The sequence below is a fragment of the Xenopus laevis genome, chromosome 8L (assembly GCF_017654675.1).
Source record: "Xenopus laevis strain J_2021 chromosome 8L, Xenopus_laevis_v10.1, whole genome shotgun sequence".
NCBI classification, from domain to species: Eukaryota; Metazoa; Chordata; class Amphibia; order Anura; family Pipidae; genus Xenopus; species Xenopus laevis.
In genome coordinates, this window is record NC_054385.1 from 37,961,793 (window position 1) to 37,978,100 (window position 16,308).

Genomic DNA, 16,308 nt, shown 5'->3' on the forward strand with positions numbered 1-16,308 from the left:
TTTTTTAATGTTACTGTTCCATTAAATTCCTGCCATGCCATGTTTACAGCTTATTGGTTCTTAGCACTGCCTCCATGCCAGTGTCATGGCAGCCTGCCTGGTGCAGCGGCCATGTAATAAAGTGATGCTGAAGCTCAGCATGAATAAGTAATGTTCTTAACAAAAGCATATGTCATTATCCCTTAAAAAGGATTATAACTCAAATATTCTAGTTGAAGCATAATACTGATCTCTAGATGTACAGTATATATTGTCACAGTGTATGCAGCACATGAGTATTTCTCAGTACTGACTGTTCTAACGTATAAAGCTTTATGCCACACAAGGTGTGTAGCTGAATGTACAGCTGGCATGCTGTGGGTTATTGTTTGCATACTCGAGTATATTAAAGTGATTTATAAATAGCAAGTCCATTGGGTTAAACCATGTCTAAGTGTTGCATGCCTTTAAATCTGTTGTCTGGCAACTAACCATAACATTTATTCCTAAATCTTGTCAATCCTTCATATTCCTTAAAGGCAATTTGTCATAATATATGTAGTTCATGATGTAGTTTTTATTTCTAAATTACACTGTTTACACTGCAAATTCACTCTACCACAAGACATTTTATTCCAGACAAACAAGTATATTTTTACAGCTTTAATATTGGTGTGTAGGCAGCCATCTCAGGTCATTTTGACTGGTCATGTGCTTTCAGAAAGAGCCAGCACTTCATGATGGAACTGCTTTCAGATAAGCTATTGTCTCTCCTACTCAATGTAACTGAAGGAGTCACAGTGGGACTTGGATTTCAACTATTGAGTGCTGTTCTCGTGTACCAGGCATTTGTTATGTTAGGGAGCTACTATCTGGTTACCTTCCCATTGTTCTGTTGTAAGGCTGCTGGGGGGGGGGGGTAAATCACTCCAACTTGTAGTACAGCAGTAAGAGTGACTGAAGTTTATCAGAGTAAAAGTCACATGACTGGATGCACCTGGGAAACTGACAATGTGTATATCTCCATTTCAGATTCAAAATTAAATATAAAAAAATGTTTGCTCTTTTGAACAAGGGATTTCAATGCTGAATTCTGCTGGAGCAACTCTATTAACTGATGTGTTTTGGGGGGAAAAAACCTTTTCCACGACAGAATCCCTTCAAAGGACATAGTTGCCAAGAAAGTACAGTGCCAAGTAGACGGCTAAGGAATCTATACCCAGAGAATGGCGCATAGCACATATCATAGGGGTGCCCTACTCTGCCAACTGTTTAATCAAGACCTATTTTGCGAGTGTGATATAGTGTAGTGCACTTTTTTTTTTAAGCACGGTGCTGTTTGTAGAATTATATTGGAGGCTGGGAAGAAATACACGGTAATTATATATTATATTATTTTATCCTGACTCCAAAAGGGGAATAGTAGCTTTGTATTATCTGACTTGCTAAGAAAAAAAAAAAAGACGCTGCCCCTTCCTTTCTTGAAGCTATCTATCTATCAAGTGGGGGCTCCAGCCCATAGGAACAGCAAGTAAAGCAAGTTTGTACCACTGGTAAGGTACCATCAGCACAGATTTGCTGTTACATCCCTGCAGAATGAGTAGCGGTGCTAGGACCCAGAGGTACATCCAGAGGCCTCTAGAGATGGCTGCACCTGCTGCACTTCTTCCCTGCCACATCCCAGGTGCCTGTAACTCATCATGCAACCTGGTCTTGTTAGCCGAGCCTTGCCATTTGTGTGTTCTGTATCCTGAGCCTGGTTGTCGGTTCTGTGTTCCGGGACAGAGTCCCAGCAGCTTGCACGCAGCCTCTGATGGCTGACCCGGGGCTGGAGGAGGAGCTGTGGCTGTATGGAGGTAGGTGGGCACCTGTCACTGTACCTGCCACACTAGGTGGGCTGGGCACGCTTTTCCGTCATACACGGCGCTTGGGAGATAGGGCTTGAAACTGACTATACACGTGCACTGGAGTATTATCATTTGCCTATGATTATTATTACTGTTATTAATATTCACCACATTGTTGTTTCTTTTCAAAGGGAAAGTAGCAATTGTACATAATCTATACACATTGCTGAATGCTCTTAATATTTGTACAGTATTGCTATTTTCCACCCATATAATATGTAGATGTTACTGGGCCCCATAGCAAATTCATTTTAGGGCTCCCAACATATCCACAAGTTGTCCTGTATACAGTATATGTTGACATTGCTCTGTATTTTGGCGCCATGGACCCCCCCCCCCTGCAGCCGTAGGGTCTGCTTCCTCTGTAGTTACACCCCTGGCTTTACCGTTGCTTGCCTGTATCTGTGTCCCTATGAAGCACATATAAATGTAAAGATGTAGCACTTGTTTCTGCATTCAGTCTCAGTATAAGTACATGGGCTTATGCATTTTAGGCAGTATATGGGCCAGAGCCCAGCAGACATTTGCCTGTTAGCAGGGTCAGAGCTTCTCACCATGAAAGCACCAGGCCAGGAGAACTTTTCAGGTTTCTGTCTGCCTGAAGCTGATACCCCACCACTGGCCAAAATTACTTGTCCTCTAAAAGGCTGTAGATTGGCATGTGTCACTTCCAAGCTTTGTCCACATTATAAAGCACAGTGGGCAGCCCTAGACCCACATTCTGATAAATTCTGATCCAAAGTAAATTGTGATATCAGCCATTGCAGTTACTGGGAAGCAATCCTCAGCATTCTGATCTCTGACATTAGCAACCAGAGCCAGGCCAGAAAGGTGCCTAAGGTAAGAGTGTCTGCACCCGCTCATCAACCTGCCCTTTACCCTCCCCAGTAGTTGACCCACTCACTCACCAACAAACTGTGCTACCCACTTGTGGATCAAAAGCCCGAGTACATCAGACACCAGTTGCATCTCAGGCACGTCTATGCTACCTCCTGTTAGCTCTGGCCTTATTAGCAACAGAGATGGAATGTCATAGCACAGGCCTTGTGGTGGACATCAGAAGCAGAAACGTTTTCACTTTCCCAGGCAAATTCATATTGGTAATTTGTTATTGGTCATCGCTTTTTTGTCATGGTTCTTGATTACAGAGTAAATGTTTGTTTTTTTGATAATGTTTTCCTATTCACCTATTCAGTTGTTTATACACCTTGCATTAAATTCCATCTCAAACCTAGGGAGTGGGCCAAAGAGGCCATTGCCTAAAGTGCAACTTCACAATACTTCATAATAATTCCTGAAAGGGCAAGTAAACAAGCTGGGGGACCTAGTGGGAGGTCAGCAGCCAGGTGAGTAGAAGTGGGCAAGGTGGGACATGAGGTACTTGCTTTGTTCTCCACTACCTCCTAGCTCTGCCCATACCTTCTCAGAATGCACATATTACCATGAGGATATTTGTCTCAGCCCTAGTGCTTGCTTTAGATCTACCATAGCATTAATAAGGACAGCTCTATTATACACATGTATCATCTCATGGAAGTATAGATTGTACATGTCATAGGTTGGCATGCAGTGAGTTTTTCAGGCAGTTGCGTTGAAATTGATGTAATAATATTGGATTTGCCCTATTTATGGGAAAGTATGCAGAATTGTCTCAGACATTTTTCTCCCTGTATTAGAAATAAACAAAATTATGCCTATAGATGTAGATTTTGGGCTACTGGCATCAGAATATAAAGCCATAAAGCATAGCAGGCCTGCTGCTTTGTCAGAGAAAGGAAGGAGAATTGACCATTGGATTGTGTTGTTCTGTACTATGGCTCTATAAATCTTAGGAAATTAATATTTTACTAAAACGTGCTGGTCTTTGCCTTCCTGGTCACTGAGAGAAGGGAATGTGCAAATCCAGTTAGCATGGGACTTTAACACCCTGGTACATACTTTGCATATGAGGCCCATTATTGACTGTGTCATTTTATCTGGTATATCTTAATTTTAAATATAGTATATTCCCTCCCTAATTCAATATACTACTCATGTTGTGGCATGTATATATCAAATCCCACATATTGACAAAATATGTGTTAGGTAGAGTTATAATCAGTAGGTATACTGTATGTATTAATGGGTATCTTTTAACCAAGCATATATGTGTAAGGACAGAACTGTATCTGCAATCTCATCTTCACTACAGTAAATGAAGAATTCTGCTTTCAGGTTCTCTGGCTCGTGATGAGGAGAATGGAGCAGCTGCAGGGTAGGGATTTTTCCTTCCTTTGAATGCAACTGGAAGAGGTAGTGCTGCCAAATCGTTCCTTTAAAATTGATGGCAACACTGGTTTTATATATAGCAGTTGAGATCTGTGTCTCCAAAAATTCCCCAGTAGCTCCCAATTTTCTTTTCTGCTGATTCACTGCACATGCTCTGTGCTGCTGTCACTTACTGAGCTTAGGGACCCACTCACAATATACTGTATATGTATAAACATCATGCTAAAAGGCTGATTGTTATTAATTCTCATTACATGGTAGATCTGAAACCAGTGCAGTGTGCATCAGCTTCTATCAGAGCCAGCCCTAGATATAGAGTGCTAGCATGGTGACAATTATATTAGTTGTGTTTCATCCCTTTGGGAAGTTGTTGGGGTGAAATCTATTTTAGGATACTAGACATAAACACACCTAAAATGTATTTGTTTATCATTAAATGCCTTCATATGACTCTTAATATTGATTTAGGAACACCCCAAGTTTGGGTGCACAGCAGGACACGGGTGCTGAGAGGAAGGACACCACCGAGGCTAAACAACCGGTAGAATCGGTAATGAGGATTAAAATGACCTTCTTACTTTCCTTAAAGGCAGGGGCTAAGTGATAATGCTGCAACATTTCTCAGGGATATAACCTTTCTTTCTAGTATGGAGAAGCAGAAAAGTGTATTTTTATAAGCATAACCCTATACTACTTACATTTATACTCTTACAACAAAACAACGTGAGATAAGGGTTGCATACACTGTGAGCCTAAAGGGGTTGGGCAAATGGTCCCTGATCCCAGGCAGGCATCCTTTCAATTTGTAAAATCAGATATATCTTTATAATAAATAGCTTTTATTAGCAGTTCAGGTGTTTATTAAAGCATTTTATCGAATCTGTAATTGTTTTGCAGGTCACTCAGAGCTGCAGTGATACCGAGGAGGACAGTGACAAAGACAGTGATGATGATGATGATGATGATGATGTGAAGGTCACTATTGGAGACATTAGAACTGGGCTTCCATACTGCATGTAAACTAACCAGCTCCTACTATTTATCAGAAGCCTAGGGCAGAATGTGCAAGAAGATATCAATTTTATATATTAGATTAGTGCTTGTACATTTAGGAGACAATTTAGGAGGAGCAGATTCTGCTTAGCTTTAGGGAGCTTCCCTTAGCTTATAATGAGTGAGCTTATACACATGCAGCTCTTTTACTAGAAGATGTGCCCCTGAACCAGAGGAGGTGAAAGAACAAAAGAGTGAATGCCCATAAGTGTCCCAGTCAGAACTACTGTATAAATTCAGTTGCAGGTATCCCTTGCTTTATGTCCATTTCTGATCCCTTGTTAGGCTTTGTTCTTCCTCTTGCATTAGATTAAAACTCTAACTAAAAGCAAATGCTAATTTGACATGCTGACTTTCCAAAGCCAATGTATAATAATCTGTGGTGAACACTTCTCCAAAACCATTTGTTTCATTTGTACCCTGAACCTTACACCGAAAGATCTTGTGAGGGCCCCTTCTGGTTCTGTTCTGTAACCCCTGTTGCTTACTTGTTGTGTATCTGCTGTGCTGTGTCACATGCTAGTGATGTGTCAGTATATTATAATGTAGTAAAATGTGAGGATTACTTTCCATCAACACTCTTCAAAGAACAAGACAGAAACCAACCTCTTGTCTAATTGTTCAATGTGTTTCCACCAAGTGTTCTTAACAAGAATATTCAGTTTTGCATATATAACTTTTTTTTTTTCAGCTGCAATGATTGACATTTGTGCACATTAAACAGACCACAGTAGCTGAGTTTCTAATGCACAATGATTGATGGAAATAACATTTTATTCTTATTTGCAGGACATCTGAAGGCAACCTAAGAACCAATAGAGGCTACGGGACTTCAGGTGAAGGCATCTTCTACTGATATGCTTTCTTCTGTTTATGATTCCTCTTTCTCATTAAACCTGGTGACCTCTGTTTCCAGAAGCTTGTTATTATTTTTGGTTTTCTTATGCTGGACATCTATGCATGGTCAGCATAAGTTTGATGCACTTTGGATCTGTTTGACTAAACCAGGCATAGGGATGAATAAGGTATTCTGGGAACTGTGGTTTAAGCAAGAGCTGGAAATATACAAGAAATACTGCAAGATACTAAAATATAGAGCCCTTTATGAATTAATTAGAAGGACCCACCCCTCTGGGGGCTGACCTTTTAGCCCACTGTCTGCCCAGGCTCCTGAGAAGTGGTCTCTGCCAACCAAGTGGAATGGGTAGAATTTTCCCTAAGCTTCTTTGAAATTCTAACTGAAATCCTAGTTTGAACAGTAGATCAGAGTGGCAATTAAGCTCATTTTTAAGTTATTCCTATATTACAGGGCCTTGTTTCAAACTTGCTCCTCCACTTGTGTTCTTGCAAGTTGATTGATAATACATTCTGACCAGCAAATATACTGTATAAAGGATTAACCTTTTTAGGCTTACACATGGCTTGAAACTGGCCAAAAACAAATATCCTTATTTTAGTATACTGTATTCATATGTAACATGTATTAATATTTAACATCTTTATGCTCTTTAACATTTTCCCCAGTAGGTAAGCAGAGAGGAATAGATTTTACTTCTCCTGGATGTATAAATGGGTTACCGGTTTTGGAGGTTGATTTGGATTCTTTTGAAGAAAAGCCATGGCGAAAACCAGGTATACTTGAAATATCTGGGCAGTGGGCTATGACTGTAGGATAGCAGGTATAATAAGGGAAGATTGTACCTATAGTAACAGTGGGGATAATAGTATCTGAGAAGTCCCTGGGAAGGGACTGTGACTGTGGGATAGCAGGTATAGTAGGAAAAGATGGTGTCTATAGTAACAGTGGGATCATAGTTTCTGAGAAGGGACTGTGAGTATTGGATAGCAGGTATAGTAGGGAGAGATGGTGCCTATAGTTGCAGTGGGAAAATAGTCTCTGGGAAGGGAGTGTGACTGTGGGATTGCAGGTATAGTAGGGAGAGATGGTGCCTATAGTAACAGTGGGATAATAGTCTCTGGGAAGGGAGTGTGACTGTGGGATAGCAGGTATAGTAGGGAGAAATGGTGCCTATAGTAGCAGTGGGATTATAGTCTCTGGGAAGGGACTGTAGCTGCAGGATAGCAGGTATAGTAGGGAGAGATGGTGCCTATAGTAACAGGGGGGATAATAGTCTCTGGGAAGGGAGTGTGACTGTGGGATAGCAGGTATAGTAGGGAGAAATGGTGCCTATAGTAGCAGTGGAATTATAGTCTCTGGGAAGGGACTGTAGCTGCAGGATAGCAGGTATAGTAGGGAGAGATGGTGCCTATAGTAACAGGGGGGATAATAGTCTCTGGGAAGGGAGTGTGACTGTGGGATAGCAGGTATAGTAGGGAGAGATGGTGCCTGTAGTAACAGTGGGATAATAGTCTCTGGGAAGGGAGTGTGACTGTGGGATAGCAGGTATAGTAGGGAGAGATTGTGCCTATAGTAACAGTGGGATAATAGTCTCTGGGAAGGGAGTGTGACTGTGGGATAGCACAGCAGGTATAGTAGGGAGAAATGGTGCCTATAGTAGCAGTGGGATTATAGTCTCTGGGAAGGGACTGTGGCTGCAGGATAGCAGGTATAGTAGGGAGAGATGGTGCCTATAGTAACAGGGGGGATAATAGTCTCTGGGAAGGGAGTGTGACTGTGGGATAGCAGGTATAGTAGGGAGAAATGGTGCCTATAGTAGCAGTGGAATTATAGTCTCTGGGAAGGGACTGTAGCTGCAGGATAGCAGGTATAGTAGGGAGAGATGGTGCCTATAGTAACAGGGGGGATAATAGTCTCTGGGAAGGGAGTGTGACTGTGGGATAGCAGGTATAGTAGGGAGAGATGGTGCCTGTAGTAACAGTGGGATAATAGTCTCTGGGAAGGGAGTGTGACTGTGGGATAGCAGGTATAGTAGGGAGAGATTGTGCCTATAGTAACAGTGGGATAATAGTCTCTGGGAAGGGAGTGTGACTGTGGGATAGCACAGCAGGTATAGTAGGGAGAAATGGTGCCTATAGTAGCAGTGGGATTATAGTCTCTGGGAAGGGACTGTGGCTGCAGGATAGCAGGTATAGTAGGGAGAGATGGTGCCTATAGTAACAGGGGGGATAATAGTCTCTGGGAAGGGAGTGTGCCTGTGGGAGAGCAGGTATAGTAGTGAGAGATGGTGCCTATAGTAACAGTGGGATAATAGTCTCTGGGAAGGGAGTGTGACTGTGGGTATAGCAGGTATAGTAGGGGGAGATGGTGCCTATAGTAACAGTGGATAATAGTCTCTGGGAAGGGAGTATGACTGTGGGATAGCAGGTATAGTAGTGAGAGATGGTGCCTACAGTAACAGTGGGATAATAGTCTCTGGGAAGGGAGTGTGACAGTGGGATAGCAGGTATAGTAGGGAGAGATGGTGCCTATAGTAACAGTGGATAATAGTCTCTGGGAAGGGTGTGTGACTGTGGGATAGCAGGTATAGTAGGGAGAGATGGTGCCTATAGTAGCAGTGGGATAATCTCTGGAAAGGGGCTGTGGGATAACATGTATAGTAGGGAGAGATGGTACCTATAGTAGCAGTGGGGATAATAGTCTCTGGGAAGGGACTGTGGCTGTGGGATAACATGTATAGTAGGAAGAGATGGTACCTATAGTAGCAATGGGGATAAAAGTCTCTGGGAAGGGACTGTGGCAGTTGGATAGCATGTATAGTAGGGAGAGATGGTGCCTATAGTAGTAGTGGGATAATAGTCTCTGGGAAGGGACTGTGACTGTGGGATATCAGGTATAGTAGGGAGAGATGGTGTCTATAGTAGTAGTGGGATAATAGTCTCTGGGAAGGGACTGTGACTGTGGGATATCAGGTATAGTACAATGACATGGCAACAGTGTTTTATGAGTTTTCCAGCCCGCAGTTTATCAGTTAAGACTGAATAACAATTTCTGACACCTTCTAACAGCTAGAGCCTATTGGGGTCCTACAATTTGAAGTTGAATAGTATTTTATATAAACATTGGGGCCTGCCTCCATTTAAGATGGCTCTGATAATTGAAATATATAGTGAAATCATTATTTCATGGAGTCACATGAAGCTGCAGAATTGTCAGGCAATAAATATAATTGTACTGATGGCTGCTTTTGTTTTGTTCTAGGTGCTGACCTTTCTGATTATTTCAATTATGGCTTCAATGAAGCAACATGGAAGGTGTATTGTGAGAAGCAGAGACGGCTTCAGCTGGGACTGGACAATGGCTATCATCCCTGCAGCAAGGAGAACAGAATAAGGGTAATATGATCAGCTAGTATGTGTTGTCCCTGGTAACTTTAAAGGTCAAATTTCCCTTTCTTTTAACCTGAAATTTGAGTGCAACTGTAGCGCACCCTCGACCCACTCCAGTGCAAGAGAGGAAAGTGGGAAATTACCATATTTTTTCCTAAACAGGTGCAGCAGGGGAGAACAGGCAGAGCAAGTAATGGAGCAGAACCTGAATCTGAAAGCAGCGCTGGATGTGAAGGAACAACTATACCAGAAAATACATCAAATAGGTAATGTTAGCTGATTTCACATTTCCCAGTTTGTGGTGCTTTGTGTCATAACAATTTTTTCCTCTGCTCCATTCACTCCCTCTTCTGTGTATATTTATAGCAGGATAAAGGAAGTTCTGAAATACCATTCTAAATATAGAGAGGGCTGGGCTTTCTCCATTTGACTAAGCGGCTTAAACAAAAAGGAACACAGGAACGAGTACAACCACCAAAAACCTTTCAAGTAACTGACTCTTAAGATGGCCATAGATGTAAAGATCTTTAAAAGATCTTTCTGTTATCGTGAGAACACGATTATCTCAAAACGCTTGTTTAGATGTACGAGTTATCAACTAAAAAGACCATTTCAGGCGATATTGCCAGGAAAACAAAGGGTAGCTGCCTGCTTGGCCCTGCAAATATAGATAGATTGCACTGGGGCCGATAACATTTTTTTAACCTGGCCGATCAATTTTCTGACAGATGTTGGCCAAAAAATCGTAAGATGTACGATTGTTCGATTCCCACTAACTTCACGATAATTTGATGGATTGGTCGGATTTCGCTAAAATCAGTCGTTCACCTAAGAAAAATCTTTGCGTCTATGGGGACCTTTAGGTTTCACTGACAGTTTATTAGGTTTGCTGTAATCTTATAACTCTGATCAGGACTTTCTAAGCAGTGGCGTTTAGCATGTGACTGAGAAGCCTCATTATTCTTTTGAAAAAAAAAAGATCCAATGTGATTAAAAAAAAAAAGATTTCACATCCAATTGCGCCACATCATTCTGTACATGAAGTCATCAGTCTCTCAGCCAACCGCCTTTGACTGCGCCGTGCCATGGTAATGAGAGTCAAGAGTGAGTTTATTGTCATTTCATCCATATACGTTTGTACAGTACACAGTGAAACGAAACAACGTTCCTCTAGGACCATGCTGCAGAACAGCAGTTTTAATGTAGCCAGATAAATAATTGTAGTTAAAATACCTTCTATTGGCCCTTTAAAAAAACCAGGTTCATTTTTTCTTAATGAGTGGGGCATTTTTTATGTGTTTCAGTGGTTGTTACAATGAGGATATTGATAACAGATGTTGTGCTTTTCTATAGGAAACCAGGAGGAACAATGGATGTGGTTTGTAACATCACCACTGTCGAAGGAAGAAGATGGGACTGCCATGAGCCAGAAGAGATTCCCATTCAGGTGAGTCTCCCTGAATCAGAGCTTGGAAAACACACAGATCAGGAGGCCTAATAGTAACATTATTTTTTGTAACCTATTAGGTAGATCACACATACACACCACATCTGATTCCACAACATCAGCACCCACCTCCACCCCTTGTGCCGCCACCTCCCATCACATCAAATCCTCCTCCTCTGTTTTCTGGTCCTCCTCCTCACTTTCTTCAGCGGCCTCCTCCTACCAACCAAATGCCACCTCCCCTGCGGCCGCCAGGTAACAACGTGCTTTTGTCGTATTATATTCTGTACCAGAAGCTTGTAAGGAACCATATCAGAATATCATATCCAATTTAGTGGAATGAAATGCTATCACGTGCTCTGCCTTGTCTAACATTATGTGTTTATTTCTAGCCTTACTGCCGCCACTGATGCCCCCTCCACCAGCACATCATCCACCTGTAAATGGGTAAGTTAAAAATAGGATATAATAACTGACCATTGAACAATTGGGTTCTGTCTTCCAGTCCATTACTAGATTAGCATTGAGGTGGCAGCAAAGTTTAGATTTGATCTGTGATGCTGATGTGGGATCTTCAGGTCTGGGGAATGGCAGGGTTTCTCAAACTTGATTCCATTGAGTAATATGAACCACAGACATTCCTGTGTACATGCTATTAACATGTATTTATATTAATAAGGGATGCACCAAATCCAGGATTCAGTTTGGGATTCAGCCAGGATTTGGCCTTTTTCAGCAGCCGAATCCTTCTGCCCGGCTGAACCTAAATCCGAATTTGCATATGCAAATTAGGGGTGGGGAGGGAAATAGTGTGACTTTTTGTCACAAAACAAGGAATTAAAAAAATGTTTTCCTCTTCCCACCCCTTATTTGCATGTGCAAATTAGGATTCGGTTCGGTATTAGGCCGAATCTTTTGTGAAGGATTCGGGGGTTCAGCCGAATCCCAAATAGCGGATTCGGTGCATCCCTAATATTAACATGTATTGATATAGAGCCAACATATTTCCCAGCGCTATGTATAATATTTTTCTGTTTTCCCTATAAGTCCCCCTGTTCCATACAACAGCAGACCTCCTATACGCCATGGGTATAACTCAGCAGGTAAGTGGCTTGTCTCTTTCCTCTGCTTTTTTTTTTTCAACATAAACTAAAAAGAGATAAAATTGTATATTCCTGGTAGATTCATTTGGCACCAAAGAGTAAATTAGTTCTATTTAATGTTATTCCCGGTGCCGTTTCAGATCCTGCTATCATGAGTTATCCTCCTGTTTCGATCAATCACACCCCTTGGGTGACAACCATGGACAAAGGAAACAGCAGCACGGGAAGGAATGATTGGCTACTGAGGAGAGAGCAAGAATGGGATCTGGGGAGAGACAGGAAGCACACCCCTAATAACAGTTATAGGAAGTAAGTCAATCTAAGCTGTCTTCTTATATTAAATGAACATTAACATCAAAAATTAAGCGTTTTAAAGTAATAAAAATATAGTGCAGTGTTGCCATGCACTGGTAAAACTGATGTGTTTGCTTCAGAAACACTACTATTGTTTATATAAACAAACTGCTGTGTAGCAATGGGGGCAGCCATTCAAAGGAGAAAAGGCTCAGGTTACACAGCAGATAAGCTCTGTAGAACATAATGGTGTTTTCTGTTATCCATTATTTAACCTGTGCCATATAGCCTTTCTTTCAATTTCCCCTATTGCTACACAGCAGCTTGTTTATATGAACTATAATAGTGTTTCTGAAGCAAACACAGCAGTTTTACCAGTGCAGGGCAACAGTACATTATATTTTTATTACTTTAAAACACTTTAATTTTTTGGGGTTAGTGTTCACTTAATACTCACTGTTGGAAAGGACTTCATGATTTAACAGTAAGCATAGTACCTGTGTACCGCAAAGGGGAAATTCATATTTACATTTAAAGGAGAAGGAAAGCCCCTGAAGCAGTTTATTGCCAATAGCTTAGCCACAATAGTACAAGCTATAACACTATATTTATTCTGCAGAATGCTTTACCATACCTGAGTAACCTGCTCTAAAAGTGTTCTGTTTGTTTAGGATAGCAGCTGCCATATTGGCTTTGTGTGACATCACTTCCTGCCTGAGTCTCTCCCTGCTCACTCATAGCTCTGGGCTCAGATTATAGGAGGGAGGGGAGGCGGAGAGCAGCAAACTGAGCATGCTCAAGGCTGTGCCCTGGAGGTTTAAGCTGAAAACAGGAAGTCCGATACAGAAGCCCATGTGTACACAATAGAAGGAAAGAAATGTGGTGTTTCTTTTGACAGAGGACTCAGAGCAGTATTACATTGAGGATTTACTGGTGTATTTATATAGACCTTTCTGATAAAGCTTACTTCATTTTAGCCTTTCCATCTGCTTTAACTCTTAGTATGATGTAAAGATTAGCATTCCGAGGAAAGTTCCAGTTGGTCTTTTTTTTTTAACTATTTCATTTTCCATTCTGCCTCTTTGTAACCTGAACTTGCTTGGTTTCTAGGATAATGGCACCCTAGCAACCAGATAAAAGTTCCAATTTCAAACTAGAGAGTTGATGAAGTTGAATCATTAAATACACACTATGAATGGAAAATAAAGACCAAATGCAATCTGTCTATTCCAAGCTAAAGTGATCCTTTAATGGGACATGACCACGAGCAGACTTATTGGTCTCACAGGTGCTGCATTTGAGTAGTCATTGGCTGCTCACATTGGTCCAGTACTGCTAGAACTTTGCACAAATGAAATTTGGCCTGTGTGAGGCCAGGTAAAAAACTATTGCAGAAAAGACATTTGACATTTGCCACTACACTGTGCTGGAAGTAAGTAAGGAGAAGCTGACAAGCCTTCCATCCCCATTGCAGTGAGGGAAGTCAGTACTCCTACTATGGCCATGGCAGGAGCTCTGAGTACCAGCCAAAGTACCAGCGCAGTCGGGAGGGCAGTCGGGAGCGCAGTTGGGAGCAGGAGGACCGACCAAGAGGGGAGCACCGCCAGCGAGACAGAGAGGAAAGGAGACATAAATCTTCTCGTCGGTAGGTACCACATACACTTTAATGACATACTGGAAACATTTTTATTTTAATTGCTGGAATCATGTTATCAAGCCCAAAACTTGACTCGGTGCTGGACGAGCAATTACTTATTTAAATAGCAATTACATTTAATTTTAATATCATTGGGTATCTGTAGTGAAAGCCTATTAGAAAGCTCTTTCATTGGACAACATGTTCTGGTTGTTTAGATCTGCATTAAAGGGGTATTTCATCTTAGAATTAACTTTTAGTATGATGTAGACATTGATATTGTGAGACAACTTGGTTTTTCAGTTATTAAGCTTTTTGTTCAGCTGTTCTCCAGTGCTGCTCTCTGAATAGGAAGAGAACTAATAAAAGGTATTAAAGGAGAAGGAAAGCTACCAAGGCAGTTTATTGCCATTAGATTAGACACAATAGTGCAAGCTAGAAGTCTATATTTATTCGGTAGAATGTTTTTCCATACCTGAGTAAACTGCTCTAGACACTCTCTTTTTGTTGAGGATAGCAGCTGCCATATTAGCTTGCCATGACCTCACTTCCTTCCTGAGTCTCTCCCTGCTCACTCATAGCTCTGGGCTCTGATTACAGCAGGAAGGGGGAAGAGGGAGGGGGAGAGGAGCAAACTGAGAATGCTCAAACCCAAGCCCTAGAGGTTTAAGCTGAAAACAGGAAGTCTGATACAGAAGCCCATGTGTACACAATAGAAGGAAAAAAATGTGGTGTTTCTTTTGACAGAGGACTCAGAGCAGCATTACTTTGAGGGTTTACTGTTTTTTTCATATAGACCTTTCTGATAAAGCTTACTCCATTTTAGCCTTTTCTTCTCCTTTAAAAATAATAAAATTGTAGCCTTACAGAGCAATACTGTTTTGGCTGCAGGGTCAGTGACCCCCATTTGCAAGCTGGAGAGAAACAAAAGAGGAAGGCAAATAATTCAAAAACTTTAAAAAAAAAAATTGCAAACTTATTAGAAATAGGACATTCTATAACATACTAAAATTTAACTGAAAGGTGAACCACCCCCTTTGAAGGATAAAATGGAATTAAAAAGTAATTGCAAGTAAGATGGCAATTTGGCACTGCTATAGAAAGAATACAACTAAATATTAATTTGATTATATAGAAATAACCTGGGGCTGCTGCATTTCTTTCTCAAATTTAATTCACTTAAGGGATTCCTAATATATTAGCAGCCCATAATTACAATAAGTTAATTTCGACACAATCTTAAAAAAATGTAATCAAAAGAAAACGATGAACTATTATTCATAAGAATACTCATTCTTGCCTTTTTTTTCCTGAAATGTAGCAAAATGGATAGTGAGGAACGTGAGAATCACAGGCGTCCTAAGCGTAAGAAGAGCAAGCGGGGAAAAGAGGACAAGGGCAGCAGCGATGAAGTGAACCGTGAATCCAGGGAGTAAATGTCCAGAGAACCGTAACTCCATGGTGCCGGGGTCGTTTCCATCAGAAATAAAGCTATACTGATGGTGCACCTGCTTTAAAATAAAGGATAAACAATGGAATGCCTTGTGGATGTGCAGGTCCTTTGTTTACAGTAACTGTCCCTGTCTGATTCTATGGATTTAATTATATTTTATATATATATATATATATATATATATATATATATATATATATATATATATATATATATATATAAAATATAATTAAATCCATAGATATATATATATATATGGGTTGAGTGCAGAGGACTCTTGTATTTGTGTGTATATATATATATATATATATATATATATATATATATATATATATATATATATATATATATATATATAATCATTTAACTGCACCTTTATTTTCACTGTACGGTAAATGTTCCTAGGCTGATGCAAGAACTAAAAGTGCCATAATTCAGTGCTACACCTACTGAAAAGCCGTAGGGAATGTAGTAAACGATTCTGCCTTGTTTCACCGGGAGCAAGCCTTTTCCCTCTTGATGTTATCTCAAACTGAAGAATCATTTATACCTTGACTTAAATCAATTGTTTGGTGGGGTTTTGTGCACCATCAAGGGGGCTTATACACCTGTATAACATAATTGTTGTAATCATTTCTTTTTAATGTGTATATAATTGCACAGTGCCTTCAGCTGGCCACAGACGCAAAGATCCGATTGCACGAATCCTCGATTCGTACGATTTTCGGACCGCGTGTGGCGTGTCCCGACATTTTTCGTCCCACTATGATCAGTTGTTTGGTCGATCGGACGGGATAAAAGATTTCTTTCGGCTGCCGATAATATCGATTTTCAGTGGGAGACTGTGACTAGCTTTGGTCGGACATAACTTTCGTACGATTGCTGTCAGGGGCAGAACATCGGCTGATCTGTTCTTTTCT

General features: G+C 40.9%; 1 protein-coding gene across 1 annotated transcript; it reads left to right on the plus strand.

Moving 5' to 3' along the window:
- The first annotated feature begins 1,792 nt into the window (after nt 1-1,792).
- LOC108698897 (pre-mRNA 3'-end-processing factor FIP1) lies at nt 1,793-15,514 on the plus strand. The gene is made up of 15 exons (XM_041573902.1): nt 1,793-1,835; nt 4,101-4,140; nt 4,623-4,695; nt 5,052-5,170; nt 5,997-6,043; nt 6,732-6,839; nt 9,328-9,461; nt 9,618-9,721; nt 10,809-10,902; nt 10,983-11,157; nt 11,295-11,349; nt 11,950-12,005; nt 12,146-12,314; nt 13,774-13,944; nt 15,257-15,514. Exons 1-15 carry the CDS (start codon nt 1,793-1,795, stop codon nt 15,369-15,371), a joined length of 1,503 nt encoding a protein of 500 aa, XP_041429836.1. The 3' UTR covers nt 15,372-15,514.
- The last annotated feature ends 794 nt before the right edge of the window (nt 15,515-16,308 follow it).

Coding starts and splice junctions, on each gene's coding strand:
- LOC108698897 (XM_041573902.1), top strand. CDS start 1,793: ATGGCTGACCCGGGGCTGGAGGAGGAGCTGTGGCTGTATGGAG. Junction 5,171..5,996: donor ACTGGGCTTCCATACTGCAT/GTAAACTAACCA, acceptor TCTTATTTGCAG/GACATCTGAAGGCAACCTAA. Junction 10,903..10,982: donor CAGAAGAGATTCCCATTCAG/GTGAGTCTCCCT, acceptor GTAACCTATTAG/GTAGATCACACATACACACC.